Source organism: Paroedura picta, chromosome 3 (assembly GCF_049243985.1).
Source record: "Paroedura picta isolate Pp20150507F chromosome 3, Ppicta_v3.0, whole genome shotgun sequence".
In the NCBI taxonomy this organism is placed as follows: domain Eukaryota; kingdom Metazoa; phylum Chordata; class Lepidosauria; order Squamata; family Gekkonidae; genus Paroedura; species Paroedura picta.
This window is the reverse complement of record NC_135371.1, coordinates 148,348,835-148,364,634: the sequence shown is the minus strand read 5'-3', so window position 1 is coordinate 148,364,634 and position 15,800 is coordinate 148,348,835. Positions and strand designations below refer to the sequence as shown.

At 46.8% G+C, this 15,800-nt stretch overlaps 1 protein-coding gene across 1 annotated transcript; it reads left to right on the top strand.

Moving 5' to 3' along the window:
- Positions 1-973: 973 nt before the first annotated feature.
- Positions 974-14,330, top strand: LOC143831349 (aquaporin-5-like). The gene is made up of 4 exons (XM_077324360.1): positions 974-1,393; positions 7,179-7,343; positions 11,956-12,036; positions 13,363-14,330. Exons 1-4 carry the CDS (start codon positions 1,031-1,033, stop codon positions 13,546-13,548), a joined length of 795 nt encoding a protein of 264 aa, XP_077180475.1. The 5' UTR covers positions 974-1,030; the 3' UTR covers positions 13,549-14,330.
- Positions 14,331-15,800: the final 1,470 nt, after the last annotated feature.

The window sequence follows — 15,800 nt, the reverse complement described above, 5'->3', positions numbered from 1 at the left end:
AAAGCGCTACAATGAAGCGCTTTTTGCGGATCGGTTTCAGGAGTGTGGCAGATTGTCAACGACGTTGTGCATAACCACATTTTTGTAGCGATTTCAATTTGCCACACTCCTCCTACAAAGAATCTGTGCGGAATGGCCCCAAGTTTTATCCAAACTTTTACTGAATAAAACTTGGTTGGTCTTAAGAATTCCACTGGACTCAAGCTTTGTTCTGCTGCTTCAGAACAACATAAATCTAGTCTCAATAAGTTCAGAAATCATTATCCTATGCTTGAAGTTAGGATTTTTTTAAATTAAATAATACTGGCCTGAACACCTATCCTTGTAGGACCCTACTGCTTACCCTACTGAATCCTGCCTCTTTTGTACAGGTGTGGCTTGTTCCAGAAAGTTCCCCAGCACCTAACAAAACTAAACCCTTCTTCCCATACATTGAGGCCCCTGATCTATGCCTATCTAGCTGGCTCTGTGTGTGGTACCAGCTGACTACACTTCTGAGAAAGCTACCTTTAAGGTTTTGGCCTTTAATTTTCTGCCTAGTAACCTAACATTTTCCTCTAGGACCAAACAACTACATTTCCCAATGCCAGTGGTACCAACATGCACCATGATTCTGACTCCTCCCCAGCACTACCTATGGAGGTGATGCTCATCCTGATGATGCAGAAAGTAGCTGAGCAGGAATGCACTTGCCTAATCTGAAAAGTTTTCTTCAGGAACATTCAGGATTCAACCAAAAGCCAAGTTAGGGCCATAAATCATGACCTTAGAAAATGGCAAAACTGAGTACTACTAACAAGAACAGTCAGAATCTTGGAGGCAGGAGATGGCTGCTTCCCAAGGAGCCTCAACCCCAATTCCCAGTCCCACCCCGTTTCACATTCTTTCCCTACATGTGTCCCTATAAATATATATGCATATATATATATATATATTCCACCCATCCTTCCAGCAGGAGAGAGAAGAAGAAGAAAGAGGCAGAGGGAGCAAACAAGTGCTGTGCATTGGTTTCCCCATTGCTGCCTGCACCATGCCAAAAGAAATTTGTTCCTGGGCCTTTTTCAGGGCTATTGCTGCAGAGTTTTTGGCCACCATGATATTTGTCCTGATAGGCATAGGTGCTGCCTTAAATTGGCCCTCAGCCCTCCCAGGAGTCCTACAGATTTCACTGGCATTTGGCTTGGCTATAGCCACTCTTGTCCAATCGGTAGGCCATGTCAGTGGGGCGCACATCAACCCAGCAGTGACCGTGGCTCTCCTGGTTGCGCAAAAGATTTCTGTGCTGCGAGCCGTGGCTTACATTATAGCTCAGATGGTAGGAGCCATAGCAGGAGCAGGAGTGATACACCAGATCACCCCTGCAGAGATTCGCGGAGACCTGGCTGTCAACGCGGTAAGTGCTGCAGACAAGGGAATTCCTGTTGTTCTTACTGAGAGACTGAGAATGAGAAAGCAGTAATGCCTGTTACTTCAGGAGTCATTCCTTCTGGACGTTCTAGGTAAGTGTGCATAGGACTGAAGCCGTGTAAACCTGGCTGCAGAATATGTTATGTTCTCCACTGCCTAGAAGAGCGTGAAGTGTTGATTTAAAATCTCTGTGTCCAACTTTTCTCCCAATCGATGATGTTCAAAGCAGCCAGCTAATGATACCATTGACTGCAGACTGCAGGTTGTGGTCTTGTCAGTCTGTTAAATAATCTGCCGAAAGGTTGATTTTCAACTACGGAGAATTTTTATGGGTGACTAGCAGGACTGTGAGCAAAGCCCAGGGGCTGCTCTTATCTACAGCCATAGACGCCGGCAGGAGCAGATGGGCAACAGCTGTGTCCGGCTACGAGCTGCCCTGAGTCTCCAGACCTCATTTGGCCATCTATTCAGCTGAACACCGTGAAAGGTTTGCCTCCTGGATTTGGGTGAATTCAGCTTGTAACTGTTTCTCTCTCTTTTGGTACAAAGAATGAAGGGACCCCAAGAAGCTGTATTATTTTGATTTGATGCACAGCATACCTAAACATCAATGTACCCAGCTCTAAAAATTGACAGATGGAATGGCAGTCATAGCCATTGCAGGATTACTGGTTTCAATCTGGCAAATTTCTTTGGTGGAGCTAGAGATGAGGCAGTCAGAGCTTTTCTCCATCCGTTTCTCTCCAACTCCTGTTACCTGACCCCACTGCCTTGCTGGTTTGCTGTGCTGTGTGCAGAGAATCCTGCTCATTGCAGCGGCTGGCAGGGAACAGAAGTGGGCAAGAGAACTGGAGTAGGAATAATCTGTGGCTGGCTTTTCTCCCATTGCATCAGGAACATAAGGGTGAATGTAAAACTCCCGGTTGCCATGTGGTAACCCCAGAACGGACTCTTGTTCTTATGGGAATTGCAGCTGTCATCACTGGTTTTTGAATAACAGTTCAGATATTTCCCATGCTGCTGTTGTTACTACTAGCAGAAAATTGCCTTGGGATTAGCACAGTTGATAACTAGCTTGCAAATGGATGCTGACATGTGTGAAAGCGATACAAGCACTATAATTGCTGGAGAAAATCCAAATCAAATAGAATCCTGGAGTTGGAAAGACCATACAGGTCGTCTAGTCCTACCTCCTCCTCAATGCAGGATCAGCCGTTGCTTGAAGACTGTCAATGGGAGGGAGCTCACCACCTTCTTAGGCAGCCTATTCCACTGCTGAACTACTCTGACTGTGAAATCCCCCCCCCCCCATGTCTTGCTGGTACCATCCTGCATGTAATTTAAATCCATTTCTGTGGGTCCAGTTCTCAGTTGCCAACCGGAACTCTTCCTCCTCCAAGTGACAACCTTTCAAGTACTTAGAGAGAGCAATCATGTCCCCTCTCAATCTCCTCTTCTCCAGGCTGAATATTCCCAAGTCCCTCAGCCTTTCCTCGTAGAGCTTGGTCCCCAGGCCCTGGACCATCCTCATCGCTCTTCTCTGCATGCTCTCAATTTTGTCTACATCCTTTTTGAAGAGAAGCCTTCAGAACTACTCCAGATGTGATCTGACCAATGCAGTATACATTGCGACCAATACAGTATACAGTGAGATTTTGAAAGGGCACTGAACACCAAAGAAAAAATACATGCAATTGCATTCACTGAACGACTTTCAGTTTTGGTCTTTGCCCATCTTGTTCACAGAAGGTAGGCATAAGAGTGGTGGTACCTTTGCTAAAAGGAGCAAGCAATCTTTCCTTAAAGTCTATGCTGACTGGCATGAAATCTACTATCCATCTCCATCTGCCTTGTCATGGCACTATTTGCCAACCACTCCTTAATCTCATTTTCATGTAGGGAGAAGGTCGGTGATAAGGCTGTGGTTGTACAACTGCACAAACTTTAGGGCCCCAGCTGTAAATATTGGGGAAAACATTGTAACCGGTGAAACCATACCCCTGGATTGTTATGTATGAAACAGAGCCTGGATTGTAACCAGTGAAAACCAGACCTTTGGACAGTATTCTATGGTGCCAGAAGCCCTGGATCAATATCTATGACAACAGACCTCATAGTGGGATGAGCCTAGCACTTGGGTGCTGCTTCAGTCAAGACTAAGGACTTTGGACATTTGCTCTGGCCAACCTTTTCAAGAGAGCATTGGTGAAGCTTTTCATGACTGACTGACCACTCATGAATTCAGCATCCCTGCATCTGTGGAAACACACACACACATTGCCTGTACCTTCAAAGAACATCCTCCTTTCTGATCCCCCCCCCCCCAATTACTCACTGTAGTGCAAACCTGAGAAACAGCAGACCTCAGAAGAGCTTTCTTACCTCTGAATCCTCTTCCTGTCCTTCCAACATAATGCTCCCATCCTATACCCAACTGGTTCACTATTGTTCAGGTTATTGTGCTGATCTTTTAAAACACTTTGCAGTTTATTGCTGTGGTGGTTAAGAGCAACAGCCTCTGATCTGGAGAACGGGGTTCGATTTCCCAGGCCTCCATATGCAGCCAGCTGGGTCACCTTGGACTAGGCACAGTTCTTTTTGAGCCCCACCTACTTTACAGGGTGTGGAGAGGAAGGGAAGGGAATTGTAAGCCTATTTGAGACTCCTTTGCGTAGTAAAAAGCAGAGTACAAAAAACAGATGTTATTGTTCTTTTGCCCAGTCGTAGTTTGCCACAGCAAACCATAAGGCTTTCCTTTTAAAATTTCCTTTTAGGCTGTATGGTAGTTCTTCTAGACAGGTAAATGCAGCTTTAGAGAGAAGTCACTTCCTACGCCCTGCATATCTGTCTGACCACAGCCTATGTTGAACAGGTTGGCAGGCTTTTGTGTCGTTTCAGAAGCCCACATAACTTGGTTGACTGGAGACAACCGTGAGACAAAAGCATTATGCGTTTACATCATGGAAAGTGCTGCCTCTCTCGTATCACTTTTTATTCTCTTAAAAATTATTTTCCACCTCCAGCCTTAAATGGGCTTCAAGCCATGCTCTTCCATCAAAGGCAGCTTCTCTAGAACGGGGCAACATAATTGCTTTACTGGTGTGAGAGCCACATCGTGCACATCCTGTGTCCTTAGCTACCTGGGCAGCCAAGGATAAAGTTTAAGGCAACCCTATTAGTTTTTAAAGCTCTGAATACTGAAGAAGATCTTGATATTTGCTCATGTAATCTCATCCCAGTGGCTCTTTGTGATGCTATTTTAGGATCCTCTCATCTTTAAACCGCCCGTGGCGCCATGGGCGCCACGGAATAAATAATTCGGTAAGGCCTGCCGAAGCGGGATGTGTCCGTGATGAGGAAGGGTCCAGATTGGACCCTTCCTCACGACAGACAATCGGAGGGACCAATCGGCAGGCGCGAAGTGCCTGCCGATTGGTCCCTCCGAGTCCCAGCTCCAGGAACTGCAAGCGCGGCTCGCAGTCCCAGCTCCAGGAACTGCAAGCGCGGCTCACAGTTCCTCCTGGCCTGACGCGGCGAGAGGCGCGAAGCGCCTCTCTCCGCGTCAGGCCACCGACCCAGGGAGCCCCCGGCAGTCGCGCGAAGCGCAGCTGCCGGGGGTTCCCTGCCTGGCGGGCTGACGCGGCGAGAGGCGCAAAGCGCCTCTCGCCGCGTCAGGCCGCCGCCAATGATAGAAGCTCGCCAGCCAACCACCCAACCCTCCCCAGACCCCTTCCCAACCCGCCACCGCTTCCCGATAAAACAAAACCCACCCAGCCACACACTCCGACACCCACCCACCGCCACCCAACCCCCCAAACCCTCCCCAGACCCCTGCGCAACCTCCCGCCGCTTCCCAACAAAAAACAACCCACCCCGCCTCCCACCCGCAGCCCGCTCACCCTCCCACCCTCCCCAAACCCCTTCCCGACACGCCACAACGCCCCAAAAAACATCTGCCGCCTCTACCCCAGCCCCTGTCCCCACACTTCTGAACCCCACACCAACTCACCCTTCCCCCGGCCGCTCCCTGCTCCGCGCTCACCTTCTGCCGGGCCTCCTGCTCCCTCTCCCTCTCTTCCCTTTGTCCTGCTAGCCACGCCGCCAGCCAGCGCGGTTTGCCCGCTGGCCGGCAGGCCACGCTAATGAACCAGGCATGCGCGGACTCACGCGCATGCCTGGTTGCTTGCCCCGACACCCCGCCCCCGCCCCTAGCTCCAGCACGCATGCCCAGACTCCCGAGCATGCGTGCTTCCCTTCCCCATCGCCTGCACCACCGGCCCTCCAAACCGCGCCGCTTACCAGCCTGTCCCCACCAGCTGCCCTGCGAGCTCCCAGGTACGGAGCCCTGGCACTATGCCTGCACTCTGCCCATTTTTATAAATGGGCTTTTTTTTCTAGTCACACTATAAGTTGCCAGACAATTGGGTCTTTGCTAGGTTGGATCTCATAGTGCAGGGGTAGTCAAACTGCATCCCTCCAGATGTCCATGGACTACAATTCCCATGAGCCCCTGCCAGCATTCGCATGAGCCCCTGCATTCGCATGAGCCCTTGCATTCGCTGGCAGGGGCTCATGGGAATTGTAGTCCATGAACATCTAGAGGGCCGCAGTTTGACTAGGGTAAAAGTAAAGGTATCCCCTGTGCAAGCACCGGGTCATGTCTGACCCTTGGGGTGACGCCCTCTAGCGTTTTCATGGCAGACTCAATACTGGGTGGTTTGCCAGTGCCTTCCCCAGTCATTACCGTTTACCCCCCAGCAGCAAGCTGGGTAGCTATAAAAATAAGGCAGAGCTGGACCAACCCTGTTCCCTAGTGCTTTTATACTGGATCCACATACAATTGTTTTTATTTCTTAGTTTTCACCCATTTATAATTGATTTTATATTTGTAATTTTATGTTTTTTACTGGCTGGTCTATGACCGTAAATAAAATTGATTGATTGATACCGACCTCGGAAGGATGGAAGCCTGAGTCAACCTTGAGCCAGCTGCTGGGATTGAACTCCCAGCCTCATGGGCAGAGCTTTCAGACTGCATGTCTGCTGCCTTACCACTCTGCGCCACAAGAGGCTCTCTGCAGTTTGACTACCCCTGTGCAAAATTTGCTTTCTTCATTTTCTTCCTGCTCTTTCTGGCTGAAACTCCTTTTGTCTTCTAGCTGCTTTTAGGGATCCTTGGAGGGTTTCTCTTGGCAGATGCAACTTCTGGCCTGGAAGGGGGGGGGAAGCTGCACCTGCTCAAATCCCCTCGTTTGCACAACTGTCATTTGTGTGCGGTCACCAGAGCCATATCTGAGCTGCTGGTATGGGGCTTTGCAGGTCAGCCAGCATGGCCTCCAAGCCTACCACCGGCCTAATGTGTCTCTTTTTCAGAAGTTAGCCAATGGCTAAGTTCCTCGGGCGACGACAGGCTCAGGTTAATGACTTAGACTCTCCATTTCTCTGTTGGTGCTGATCCAGCTCTTGTTGCTGAGATACACAGACATCTGGTCCTGGGAGGGCTTGAGAAATGACCAGACAGATGAACACATAATTATTACCTCAGTCATTCATCACCAGGCCAGTCCTCAGGCTACGTGGGTGTTTTATGGTGGACCTGACAAACAGTTGAATTGTTAGCTATTCCTAGAAATCTAGCCTGTGGGGCCACTTTCCTTTTGTACACTAAATGCTTCTGTGGGCAAATGATGATTTTTGTGTTGTCTCTGTAATTGCAAGATGCCAAGTCTGCCTCTCCTAATTTGCGCATTGTGGGTTTCTTCATTTTTCAGCTACACAACAACACAGGAGCTGGGCAGGCAGTGGCCGTGGAGCTGATTCTGACCTTCTTATTGGTTCTCTGTGTTTTTGCCACAACTGATAACCGCAGAACAGATAACGTGGGCTCCCCAGCACTATCTATTGGACTGGCAGTCACAACTGGCCATCTCCTGGGGGTGAGTATGGTTGTTTCAGCTATACATACATACATACATACATACATACATTCAAACAAACAAACAAACAAACAAACAAACAAACAAACAAACAAACAAACAGGCAAGGTTGGCTGATTGCAGTTTTTTCCCACCCCCTTCCAGCAGAGGGTGGTGAAGTAACATGGAACAGGTATTGCTACCACATGGTTTGCTACTGGAGGCATGATGCAATTTTACTTTCTCTGAGGACCAACCCACCCTTGTCTTTAGTAAGTCATTAAGACTTACTCTTGTCTTTAGTAAGTGGAAGCCTTACCTTTTGCCAAGAGAAACCACGTGGTAAAGGCCAGTAACCTAGTTCTTCATGTTGACAGAATTTAGTATGCAAAGCATCAGACTGCTTAAAATAAAAAAATGATTTTATTAAGAACAGAAACAAACTTTGTATAGAATGAGAAGCGAGACCTAACTGTTTAGCTGTTGTTTTGTGCTCATTCTGTCTGGGGGCAAGCAGAAAGTGTGCTCAGGGGAGCAGGAAGTCTCGAATGAGTCAATCAGGATACAGGAGGAGATTATTTGAAAAACATCAAGAGGTTCTTATTCTAACTATGCTAAATACACATCTCCTCTGATGCCCCCTATAGGTAACTCTTCATATCCTTTTGAATCATGCAACTATAGATTATGCAAAGTCCAACACCCCTTTTCAGTATCTAGGGTACATAGTCATTGAGATTCATGTTCTTCTTTAAAGTCTTCTAAGATTCTTCTTAGAAAATCCATCTGAATCCTGCTGCTCTTTTGCCTGTCCTGTCCTGCCACAGCCTCTGATTTGGTCAGACAGGAGAGTATTTTGGGTGGGACTCCTTTATTTGCTCAAATTGATCTTCCAGCTTCAGCTTCTACATCCCATTCTGTTTCTTGGGGTTCTGCTGCTGCTTCAAAGTTCATGGTGCTCAGTTGCATGGCTTCTGCCTGCTGTACTCTGTTTTCTTCTATCACTGTGGATACTTTCATGTTTACCTTTTCTGTATTTGTAGGATTTTATTATTGCCAAAGTAGACTGTGCTACAGAGTTTTATAGTTTCAGGTCTCGGATTAAGGATATTGTATCCTTTACATCCTAAGGCATAACCTATAAAAATGCCTTGGTCATTTCTCATGTCCATCTTACTTCATTTCTCCTTGGGAACTTACTCATAATAAGCTTTTGAGCCAAACATCTTCAGGTGGTTCGTGCTTGGTTTGTGTCCGTACCATAGTTCACATTGCATCTTTTTGTAGGTAGGTAGCAGTGTTAATCACCTCTCCACTATTTTTTCAGTTAACTGTGCTTCTAGGAGCACATCTGCACATCTTGGTTAGGGAGCAGTTATTTCTTTCTGCTCTGATATTTTGTTCTAGAGGTCATGGAATAGTGAACTGATGTTCTGTTCTTTCATTAATCAAATAGTCCTTCATGTTACAGCTCACATATTCTTCTCCATTGTCTGTGCAAATGGTTTTCTCTGGAACAAGTTGTGTACCATTTCAATATATGCCTTGAGCTTCTCAGTACTAAGCTTTTCTTCTTGATAAAGTAGGTAACTGTATACTTTGAGAAATTATCAACAAAGGTTAGAATGTATTTGTTCCCACAAGGGGGTCTTTATTGGACCACATACATCACAGTGAATTAGCTCTAGAGGGTGCAGTATTGGGCTTGTCTCATGGCTGGTACTGAAGCTAGGTCTTTCCCCTTTAGCTTGAATGCACTGCATGCAGACTCTTTCAATATTGCATTTTGTTATCTGTATGCCTTTGATGAGGTTCTAGCTCTCAAGTTGATCAATCGCATTATTATTTCCTTGTCCAAAAGGTCTAGAAGAAGAAGAAGAGTTGGTTCTTATATGCCGCTTTTCCCTACCCGAAGGAGGCTCAAAGCGGCTTACAGTCGCCTTCCCATTCCTCTCCCCACAACAGACACCCTGTGGGGTGGGTGAGGCTGAGAGAGCGCTGATATCACTGCTCGGTCAGAACAGTTTTATCAGTGCCGTGGCAAGCCCAAGGTCACCCAGGTGGTTGCATGTGGGGGAGCGCAGAATCGAACCCGGCATGCCAGATTAGAAGTCCGCACTCCTAACCACTACACCAAACTGGCTCTCTGTCTCTGTCTATGCCACAGCCACGAACATTTCTCACGATAGTTACATTTAGTCAGATTTGCATTTACCATATATGTCTAAAACATACAAATCCTCTTGCACAGTCCCTTTCTCTGGTATTTTAGTCCTATGTACCGATTATGCACGGGCTGGAATGCCCATGATGGCGGTGACAGGGCTTCAGGGAAAATCCTCGAGTATGCACAACGTGGCTGCCATCCAAGGCCTAGCCCAACCCAGACCCTCGGAAGACCCGCGTTAAGGAAACACAGATTCTTCTGTAGGCCTGGATCTGCCTTGGGCGCAGATGAGGGCTAGGTCAGGCTAGCCCTGTGCGTAATTAGAGGAGCCAGGATTTCAGGCCTGGCTCCTCCCTGACCTACAGCGTCCCTGCAGGGATGCCTCTCGCTCCTGCCAGCAGCTTTGTAGAGCTAACAGGGCATTCTCCCACCCCCACCATTTTGGGAGAGCAGCATGCTGCTCCCCACCATCGTACAGTGGGGGCCCCATGCCCCTGATCCCCCTTGCCGCTGCTGCCATGGCAGCGGAGTACTCCCGGCGTACTCCTGGTCAGGAGTCTCTAACGGCATGTCACAATCCCATCTCTAGCAAGTGCTCTTCTTTGCCTATGAAAAACTACCTACCTTTTATTTTGCAGCCTGAGTGCTCACTCTGGGCCCATGATACTGTTGGTAGTGTTTAAATAATAAAATAAATATTAAGAAGAGAAACCAACTTTGTACAGAAAGAAGAGAGAGAGAGAAACCTAACTACCTGTCTAATTGTTGTTTTGCATTCATTCCGTCTGGAGGGAAGCAGAGAGAAAGAAGCAGGAAAGTTCCTATTCTAACTCTACTAAGTACACATCTCCCGCAATGCCCCCTACAGGATATTCTTCATATCCTTATGATTCACACACACTACAGATCTTGCACAGTCCAACATTGTAGGCATTTTAGTGGAGGGCACAGGAAGGCAACAACCATCAATCACTGCAGCCTAGTAGGAATCAGCCGATGAGGCTAAGTGACAAAGTAAGTGAATCAGCACCATAATTTCTTCTTTAGAAAAAGAACCACCCTTATGCAAGATCTGTTTGTTCCAGTGATCACCTGCAAAGGGGTGGGGCTCAGTGGTAGAATATCTGCTTTATTCCCTAGAAGGTCACTGGTTCAGTCCCTGGGCTTTCCAGTTAAAAGTGGAGCTGATAGTGGGTGATCTGAAAAACCGGAGCATCCAGCAAGCTGCTGCTAGACAGAGTAGACCTCACTGACCTTGAGACACCTGGTCTGAATGGATATAAGGCAGTTTCATGTGTCTTCAGCTGAATTTTTTGGCCTCTGTTTTTGGCCCATGCCTCCTCTGAGATGTTCAGGAGGACAGTCAGCGTGCTTCTCCTCTCGTGGCCATTTAACTTCCTGGACACGTTCCCAGCAGGTCATTGCCTGGGAGAGTTGCTAGTTTGTGTGTGTACAACTGTTGCGATATATTTGTACATAGCTGTGCAATGCTGGAGCTTTTCCTAAATATTAAAATGGTTTTAAAAGCATTAATAGTAAGGTACATACCCTTAAAACCCCAGCAGAAGCACCTGATATTCAGGTCTGTGTGGACTATAGAATTACTAATGTCAAGGTTGGGTTGGAATTCTTCAAGAATTCCAGCTGATTTCCAGAGGAAATGACAGTTTGGGGATGAACTTTGTGGTATATAGAAGAAATCTGAAGTCTGCATCCCTGCTGCATCCCCTCTCCTCCCCAAACTCTGTCTACCCCAGACACCTCTCCCAAATCTCCCGGAATCAAGCTGGAGTTGGCAACCATAGCTGACAATCTTCTAGGAGGGGGCAGTGCAGGGAGCCAAGGCAAAAATCAATATATGCTTTTCATGACAATATCAGCATTGCTGTCTCAAGAAAAGTGCACATGGGGAGTTTTAGTGGTTTCGGGAGCTCTCTGATTCTGTAGTTCTTCCTTTCCCTTAGCAACAAAGCAACTGGGTCCAGATTGGTGTACTGGTTAAAGAAACAGTAATCTGGAGAACTGGGTTTGATTCCCCACTCCTCCTCCACATACAGCCAGCTGGTTGACCTTGGGCCAGTTACAGTTCTCTCGGGGCTCTCTCAGCTCCACCTACCTCACAGGGTGACTGTTGTGGGGAGAGATAGGGAAGGCAATTGTAAGCCGCTTTGAGACTCCTTCGGGTGGGGAAAAGCAGAATATAAAACCTACCTTTTCTTCTTGCAAGGACTAGAATAAATAGGAGAGCATTGCGCTGGTTCCAAATACGGTCTGCATCAACAGGATTTACTCTAAGCACAGGACTATATGCTTTTGACTAGAACAGAGGTTTTTATTTTATTTCATTTTTTGGTGAGCAGCAATGAAGCATACGGCTGAGTTCTTACTGCTATTTGCCAGTAGAATATCTTCAGCAACCCGAGGCATTTTCCATAATGACACATATCTATCTTTATTGGCTTCCAGATCTATTTCACGGGCTGCTCCATGAACCCTGCACGGTCCTTTGGTCCCGCAGTCATCATGGGATACTACCAGGATCATTGGGTAAGTGACTCCTTCTGTCTTCTCTCTGGCACAAAATGACACACACAGAAGCCAGGGTTGTTTGGGGGAAAGGAAGGGCATGACTCATCAATCCAGGCCTTAAGCCCAGATTTCCAAGGATTTGGGAAATAAGTAAAAGAGGACAGAATTGCTATCCCTTCAGGACTTGGCAGGGGGATGAATGGCCAATGCATTAATGAGCTGTAAACAAACAGGATTAATTCCTTGTTCGGCTGTGTCTTAATTAAAATCAGTTGCTTATGAAGTACAACAAACGTTGATAGTGATATATGAGCCATGGACTTATCTTGGGGCCGGTTTATTCCATCGCTTATTCTGGGAAATCCTGCTTGAACTCACGTTCAGTGTCTAATATGCTTCAAGTGATGGATTAGAGGCCAGGGCCCAGTGAAAGAAAGTCAACCAAAGCTGGCAATATCAGCAGCTCTTGGCTCACCCCTCCATCATCCTGGGATAGCAGAACCCTTGGTAGGCAGAATTCACAGTTCCGCAGGGAAAAGCAATATATGACCACAAGTCACCAAGTCACCAAGGCAGAAAGAGCTGAACTGGTGAAATATCACAAAAGTCCTTTTTTTCTGAACAAAATTTCTTCTGTTAAAGCATGATGGGGGGGGAGCGCTTGGTAGGGTTTACTTTTCTAAATTATAAAAATAGAATGAAAGTTGTCACATTCAGAATAAGGAGCTCTCCTGCTCAAATAAGTAATAAATAAGAATATGGTATGTAGGGTCTCACTGTGAAAACTGTGTAATTAGGCTGAGAGACTCCAACATTTGCCAGTAAGTGGAACACAACTTTATTAAACAAACAGGTTTAACTAACAATACAGTCTAGGCTTTTCTTCTTGTCACCCCAGGAGGCGCTTCTCTTTGACCCTAAACCAGGGGTAGTCAACCTGTGGTCCTCCAGATGTCCATAGACTACAATTCCCATGAGCCCCTGCCAGCGTTTGCATTATGGAAGTGTTTAAAGGCATCTTTCTCAGTGTGATTGCAGCACTGCTTAGAGTTGGGTGCTCAAAACATGGCCGTATGTGACATGGGGAGATGGTATTGGCTAGAAGTAGCATGACCTGGAGATATTAGGAAAGTTTGGTGCTCACAGCACACATCTCAAGATAACTGTGGGGCCATTTAGCTATGCTCTTGGTTGAGTTCTCCCTATTCCCACAAAATACTATTATTTGATTGCGCCCTTACTGGTCAAGAAGGAGGAGGGATATTTATGCATGTACTACAACCAGAAGCTGTATTTGGGAGCAACTAAATAATTTATATTTATGTTTCAATCCCTCTTCTTCAGGTCTTCTGGGTGGGACCACTGGCTGGTGGCATCCTAGCATCCTTGATCTATAACTTCATCCTTTCTCCTGATACTAGAGGTCTTTCTGAACGGATTGAAGTCCTAAAAGGGACCTATCAACCTGAAGACAATTGGGTGGAGAACAATGATCAGAAGTACTCAACAGAATTGGTGGAGAAGTTCTAGCATAGCACTGGGCATGGAAGTTATCCAGGCTGATCAAAGGCAAAATGAAAATTCCACTCATGAATGTCCCACTCTCTGCCCTTAAGGGCTTGCTTCCCAGCTCTCAGCCCTCACACCTACTCCTCATGATCCCCAATATCCCTGTAAGACTGCATGAAGTTGTGAATTGCTAGCTTGATGTCAGGTAGGCCAAGGAAAGAAATAGGACACCCTATAATGTATGTCTAGCACAAATGGGCAGAAAGGATGTGGATTGCTAAAGGATGCTGAAGGCTGGTGATGGACAGTCTATAAACAAAAACCTCAGACACCTCTCTTCATTCATTGAGTGGAACCTCTAGCCTGCTAGATGGGCTGGTGTTTGGAGCACATGGACTGGTGATCCTTGGAAATGCATTCAGAGATCCTGCAAGAAAGCCATTTCTACTTTGGGTGATCTTATTCCCTCTGTCACCTCTGAGTCATCACAGCTTCTCTGTGGCTGGAACAGCCTTCCATTCTCTGTGTGAGCATTTTTTCCCATCTCCATCCTTAAGCTCCACTTATTTAACAATACATTAGCTCAGTTCATACCAGTTGCACTTCCATTGTCAGCTGGCTTGCCCATTCTCCCTACTCACTTGTCAGTTTCACATCTACTCATTTCACAGTTGTGCTGCTCAGTTAATATGCAATGCATGGCAAGCCCTTTGGGGCAAGGTCCCTGTCACTTCTTCTGTACAGTGCATAGCATACTGCCAGAGCTAAATAATGTTAAATAAATAAATAAAACCAACACATAATAATGCTAAGCAAGTGGAAGCCTCTGACCTGTTAGGGGAGAAGTACTGACTGGCATGTTCTGTCAGGACTGCATCACAATGCCAATGGCCAAGTCACCCAAGAGGAGCTGAGCCAGGAGAGAGGGTGAATGTCACCCATTTCACTTCCCAGCTGGGTAGTGCCTACAGCAGGGGTGGCCAAACTGGCTCCCCAGATATCCATGGACTACAATTACCACAAGCCCCTGCCATCATGGCCACTTGACAGGGGGCTCATGGTAATTGTAGTCCATGGACATCTGGAGAGCCAGTTTTGCCACCCCTGGCCTACAGTGAATGGCCAGAAGTTCTGTGGTCTGGAGCTACTTTTGCAGGGGCTTCCTATGGGTAGGGACAGAATCTTTCTGAATTCTGATTGGTTTATTGTGTGGAGGTGGGTAGGACTTTGCAGCCACTTGAAAGAGAAAGGGGGGTATATTGGGACTGGAGAGAAAAGGCATTTCCATGGGACATCATCCGGGAATGGCATGCAGCCACACCTTCCTCCACCGAGCCTAGAATATTGTGTTGCTGCTCCAGAGCAGCAGCAGAGATGGAACAAGTAACAACGAGTATCCTCAAATGGGGGTAAGAGGTATGTGGTGTGGATGCAAGCAAGAATCAGACATTAGCTGGTTCACACCCTTGAATGATGCACACTGTTAAGAAAAACAAACCTTTCTGGGGTAAAGTAAATATTTGTGGGAATTACTCAGACTCAGAAAAGAGTAGGCCCACCATGACAGTCTCTAGATGCAGAAGGAGGGCACATGGGCAGGCTAGTTATGCGAAAGGCCATTTCCCAAACAATTCCCAGGCAATGGCCTGTCACTTTCGTCACATGAGCCTAACACATCTGACAGCTGGCGTATTTGTATCCCAAGGTCACCCAACTAACTACATGTGGGGGAGTGCAGAATCTAACCCGCACTCCTAACCACTACACCAAGCTGGCTTACACTACACATTACAGGATTTTATGCGGCTGTGCTTTCCCCAGGAAAATCCCGTTGCAATTGATAGTGATTGATACCATAATGATAGTGCCGCACCCAGCAACCTGTGGCTGTCAGTAGGGATGCTGGAAGAGAAGAATGACATTGGCCGGAAGACAATGATTTGAGGAAGTGAAGGATCAGCAATTGCATCAGTAATTCCCTGTGGAAATGGGCATTGTATGGGGCAGGTAATCCCAAAAGGAACTCAACTAGCTCACCAGACAACTTGCGTATTTCAGACACCTGATGGAGTGGATAAAGAGAAAACAGGACAGACCATCAGACTTTGGAGGCACCCGTTTTGATCATATCTTATCATCATGTTCTTTGTTAGACTGGTTTCCTTTTACCACTGACCAGTCCTAGCATAATTGTTTTCTCCATGACAATTACATTTTGATAAATCTAAAATCTCAATGTTTAGATTCCCCCTCCCCCTTTATCTCCCGCTCCC

What these genes read in the sequence shown, in the direction of transcription:
- LOC143831349 (XM_077324360.1), top strand. Translation starts at nt 1,031, where the DNA reads ATGCCAAAAGAAATTTGTTCCTGGGCCTTTTTCAGGGCTATTGCTGCA. An exon ending in GAGACCTGGCTGTCAACGCG is followed by an intron (nt 1,394 to 7,178) that starts GTAAGTGCTGCA and finishes TTCATTTTTCAG; the next exon opens with CTACACAACAACACAGGAGC. An exon ending in GATACTACCAGGATCATTGG is followed by an intron (nt 12,037 to 13,362) that starts GTAAGTGACTCC and finishes CCTCTTCTTCAG; the next exon opens with GTCTTCTGGGTGGGACCACT.